This window comes from Nicotiana tabacum, chromosome 7, assembly GCF_000715075.1.
Source record: "Nicotiana tabacum cultivar K326 chromosome 7, ASM71507v2, whole genome shotgun sequence".
Lineage (NCBI taxonomy): Eukaryota > Viridiplantae > Streptophyta > Magnoliopsida > Solanales > Solanaceae > Nicotiana > Nicotiana tabacum.
Genome location: NC_134086.1, coordinates 1635306 through 1640273, shown reverse-complemented (window position 1 = coordinate 1640273; position 4968 = coordinate 1635306). Strand labels below are relative to the sequence as shown.

Here is a 4968-nt window from a genome sequence, read left to right as displayed (position 1 = left end):
AAAAATTCGTTATTAAAGATAAAATGAGAAATTTCCTCACATATGAGATCTAACCATTGTTTTTTTTTTGGGGGTGGGGAGGGGTTGGGGGTTGGGGTGGAGGTGGGGGTTTATAACTTTTGCATGTTGGACAAAATGGACCGTATTCACGAGGGGGAATAGTTGCATTTGGAGCACTTAAGAGATGGGAAAGGACCAGGGGCGGACCCACGTGGAGTCAAGTGGGTTCATATGAACCCGCTTCATCGAAAAATAACACTGTATATATAGGTATATTTTTGTTGTTTTCAGACAAGTAAAGGTATAAATATAATTTTGAACCCACTTAAAACAAGTAAAATGCCTAGCCTTTTGGTAAAGAGGGTTCAAATTTTCCTCATGGTCCTAAGTTCGAAACCAGCTAGTCACATATGACCTCTAATGTTTTTTTTTTGAACCCGCTTGATAAAAATCTTGGGTCCGCCACTGGAAAGGACTATAGAGGTTGAGTTGGTTTGTGGGCTCTATGTTTATATTTCTTAAAATGGACAACTAATCAGCCAAAATTAGGCATGTCTTAGCTACAATTTAACAACCTAACTACTACTCTATCCCCACATATTATTCTCTTTTTTGACTTGTCTCACTCTCTCATATGTCTCATTCCACCAACCTTCTTCATTGGTTGTATGTCTTACTCTTACATCTTCTTCTACATCTTAAATCATTCTATCTTCTTTACTAAGCCATTAATATAATTGCTATCTCCTAATATAATTCTCTTCAACCATTCATAGTTTCTTTGATTTGTATTTCTCTTCTTTTTTTCCATTTTGGTGTTATTTTTTTTCTAATATACTTACAAGAAAATATGAAGGATAGATCAATGGAGAAGTTTATGGTGTTTCCATTCTCTTTAGGGTGTGGTTCTGAGTCAAGTGTTGCAGTGACAAAAACCAGCACCAGCCAACCTGCAGCTGAGAACATGAAAAGTTCAGTATTAAGTCAAGTTCCAACAAGTATATTTCTTTTAATTTCTTTGAGTTAATTTGTTTAATAATGTTTTGTACGTTTAGTGAATGGAGTTCCTTGGTTTGGATTGAAAATTACTTCCATGTTAAACTTACTAAATACACATGTGAATCTAAGATTTAGAGTTAGCGAGTACACAGAATAATAGCTATACATTAGCATCACTACTAAAACAACAGGAATTAGCGACAGGTGAATTCCGTAGCTAAACAAAATAATCTGTCACTAATATTATTTAGCGACAAATAAGAAACCGATAATCAAGAACTTTTTTTAGCTACCGACGATTTAACAATAGATTAGCCACGAAATTTGTAGCTAATTCTAATTTTTTATTTTTATTTCTTTGTAGTGCATATGTATACATATATAGTATGAGCAAAAAGCAAAAGGTTCAACAAGAGTGAATAACTGCATATGATTTTATAATATGTATTATTGACATTGTTTATTTGGATGTTATTAAGAAAGACAAGTAGGAGAAGAGAGTTCATCAAAAGTGAAAATAAATGGATTTTGGGGATTTTTGGACAGACGACAATTTTCTCAAGGGGTGCACTCGTTGAAAAGAAGTTTCAAAGGTTTCTCTCAATTATTTGGTAAGTATTGTGTTGATTTAAGCTAATACTTATACTATTAGCTTGTTTATACAACGAGTTAAATTAAAAATGTCACATCGGATTAACATAGGGTAACTCAATGAGTCAAAATATAATCCAACTCAAACATATATTAAATTCGATTCTGAGATTGAAATAATATCGAGTTAAAAGACTTTCACCTTATAATTGTTAACAAATATATTAGATTTCACGTTTCTATTTCACAAAGCTGCCTAATTAAAACGAGGGAAAATTGTGTCATTTTGGGCAAGTGGAGCTACGACTCGTTATTTGTCTGTAAAAATATCAAGGCTAGCCAGTTTTCGGACTGATCATTCAAAAATAGCCAGCGTTTGCAAAGTCATTGAAAGGTAAACACTAATTTGTTGCAACACGAAAAGTTCCAACATAATATACCGGAGATCGATGCACCTGTATATGAACTTCCAGTATATTAAGCTGGAACTCCAACACGCGGAAAGTTCCAGCATAATATACTGGAGATTGGAGCACTTGTGTATGAACTTCTAGCATATTATGCTGGACCGATATATTATACTGGAGCTCCAGTATATTATGCTGGAAGTTCAGTATACTTTGCTGGAACTCCAGTATAATATATTGGAGTTCCAGTATACTTATGCTGGATTATACTGGAGTTCCATTGTATTATACTGAAATTTCAGTATATTATGCTAGAGTATTTTCCGGATTTTGAACAGTATTTTTGTTTAGATTTATCTTTACATGAAAAATGGCTAAATTTCGATTATTTTTGAAACTGTGGCTATTTTTGAATGACCACTTGTAAATCTGACTATTTTTTATTTTCTCCCTATTTGTCTCATCTTGACTCAATCCATTTTGGTCCAAGCGAACTTTAAACGAATTAATTATGAACCATAATTTGATCCGTTTTGGCCCACTCAAACCTGACCCGACTTGCGAATGTGTTGTTTTTTTTTCTTCTGCAGTGTACAAAGAAGAGATTGAAGAAATGGAAATGGAGATGAAAATAGGGAATCCAACAGATGTGAAACATGTAACACACATAGGATATGATGGATCCACAAAAATAATTAATCCTGTCAAAGGCTGGGATAATTCAAAAGCACCTGAATTACTTTCTTTTCCTAGTTCTATCTCCATTAAACAATTTGAGCTTGCTATGGCTTCCCAAGCTGGTGGTTCCTCTAGGTTTTAGTAGCAATATATTTGCTCTACCTTTTTCTTCCTTTTTTTTAATGTAAGTTTCTTATTTCTTTTTGTTCATTCCATGTTCTTCATTGTCATTTTTTAAGATTATTTTCTTTATTTAAAAGGGGAGCATGGCATAACTGGTAATATTGGCCATGTAATCAGGAGGTCACAGGTTCGATCCGTGAAACAGTCTCTTGCAGAAATGCAAGGTAAGGTTGCGTATAATAGACTCTTCAGTGGTAAGGTCCTTCTCCAGAGCCCACGCATAGCGAGAGTTTAGTGCACTGGACTGCCTTTTTTTTTTAAGATTATATTTCTTTCTTGAGTGTGAAGATTTTTTTTGTGTGTGTTATAAATGGAATTGGTGTGTGCAACTTAACTATGTAGACCACCAGGTTAAGGTGGGATGGATAGGATCTTTCCCCTCTTAATAAGAGTGTAAGGTTCGAGCTCTGGATAAGCAGTGACTGCTAGAATAAAACAAAGTAATTTTACTTACGATATGAGTAATACGTATGATTAAGAAACTACTTTTATTGTTCTCCGTCCAATTCAGAGGATTATGGAAAATACTTCAGCTTTTCTTGTTTATTAGATATACAACATGTGGGTCGAATCTAAAATTTTAAGTTTATTGGTTCGTATAAAAGTCTCAAGTTTATTGAGAGAAGTACATACATATACTAAGTAGCACACTATATATCTAATTATTCCATGAGATAGTTAAGTAGTTAGTGGTTAGTGGGCCAGCTTATTGCCAGCTGGATTTTCTTTCCTCCTCTTTGCCTATAAATAGTTATTGTACAGATACCCAGATACTAGTGTGCAATTGTAGAAAAGATGCAATTCATCATTATTTCTAGAATCTTCTCTCCCCTGCTCCATGTCTCTCGTCTGAGCAGCGGTTGATTTCAATGTCCTCTTCAAGTTTTGTCATGGTATCAGAGCGTCGGCTCAAGTTCTCGATCCAATTCGTCGTCAATTCTATTTAGTTCGATTCTTCTCCGATCGGTTTCTCTTTGAATATCATCTCCTCTCAATATCTCCTCTCTGTTCGATTTAGGGTTTTTCAGATCGCGCCTTGATTTTGGCAATCTCTCTGAAATTGAGTTTCCCTGATAGCTGAATTCTCAACTGGAATTTGCATTTTTGTATCATCGACTGTTTGAATTATGGCCAGAGAAGAAGAAGTGGCAGATTCAACTAATACTTCGCTGAGCTTGACCAGTCCACTCTACATGCATCCATCGGAGAATGCAGGAACTACTCTAGTGCCGGTTCCCTTTGATAGCTATGGGTACAGATCGTGGAGAAGAGGTGTATTAAGAGTTTTTTCTGTGAAGAATAAGGTAGGATTCATTAATGGAAAATGTAAAAAGCCAGATGCAAATGATGCTCTCTTCGATCAGTGGGAACGATGAGATGATATGGTGACCTCGTGTCACGACCTAAAATTTTTACCTTCGGGACTGTGATGACGCCTAACATTTCACTTGCTAGGCAAGCCAACGTTAGAGAATTCTCAAGTCAACTTTAGCCAATTTTAATAACAGAAATAATTAAGCTTAAATGAAACTAAATCTGAGTTTGTGGAATATTATAAAACCCATAATATCTGATACATTTAGGATCTGGAGTCACGACTCACAAGCTACTATGATTAACTACAAACAGAGCCTAAAAAGGAAATACACCATTTTGAAGGAAAAGAAACAGTAAAATAGAAAAACTAGGGAGAGACTCCAGGGTCTACGGACGCCAGTAGGTCTACCTTGGGTCTCCTATCAGTCAATCTAGCCGCTAACTTCACGATCAACTCGGACCAGTACCAAAATCTGCACAGGAAATGCAAAATGCATTACCAGTACAACCGATCCCATGTATTGGTAAGTGTCGATCCTAACCTCAACGAAGTAGTGACGAGGCTATGACAGGACACCCGCATAATAAACCTGTGCAATTTAACGGCATATGTACAAAATAACAACAAATAGAAGCTAGAAAAGTAATATTGGGAGGGGGACATGCTGAAGGGGTCACAAGATAAAGAACCACAGCAGTAATGACATTTGGACAGTCAATATACCTTGAACCAATAAGCACAAGTAAACACAGTAAAGGAAAATGCACGGCATCACCCTTCGTGCTTTTACTC

At 35.7% G+C, this 4968-nt stretch overlaps 1 protein-coding gene across 3 annotated transcripts; it reads left to right on the top strand.

The window, feature by feature from the left end:
• The first annotated feature begins 661 nt into the window (after positions 1-661).
• Positions 662-3395, top strand: LOC107783338 (CRIB domain-containing protein RIC4-like). 3 transcript variants are annotated; one of them, XM_016604314.2, is made up of 4 exons: positions 662-998; positions 1479-1610; positions 2588-2859; positions 2976-3395. In XM_016604314.2, the coding sequence occupies exons 1-3, from the start codon at positions 851-853 to the stop codon at positions 2815-2817; spliced, it is 510 nt and encodes a 169-aa protein (XP_016459800.1). In that variant the 5' UTR covers positions 662-850; the 3' UTR covers positions 2818-2859; positions 2976-3395. The 3 variants fall into 3 exon arrangements, with proteins under 3 accessions (XP_016459800.1, XP_075112951.1, XP_016459794.1); XM_075256850.1 differs by having other exon boundaries at positions 2936-3395; XM_016604308.2 differs by having other exon boundaries at positions 2588-3395.
• The last annotated feature ends 1573 nt before the right edge of the window (positions 3396-4968 follow it).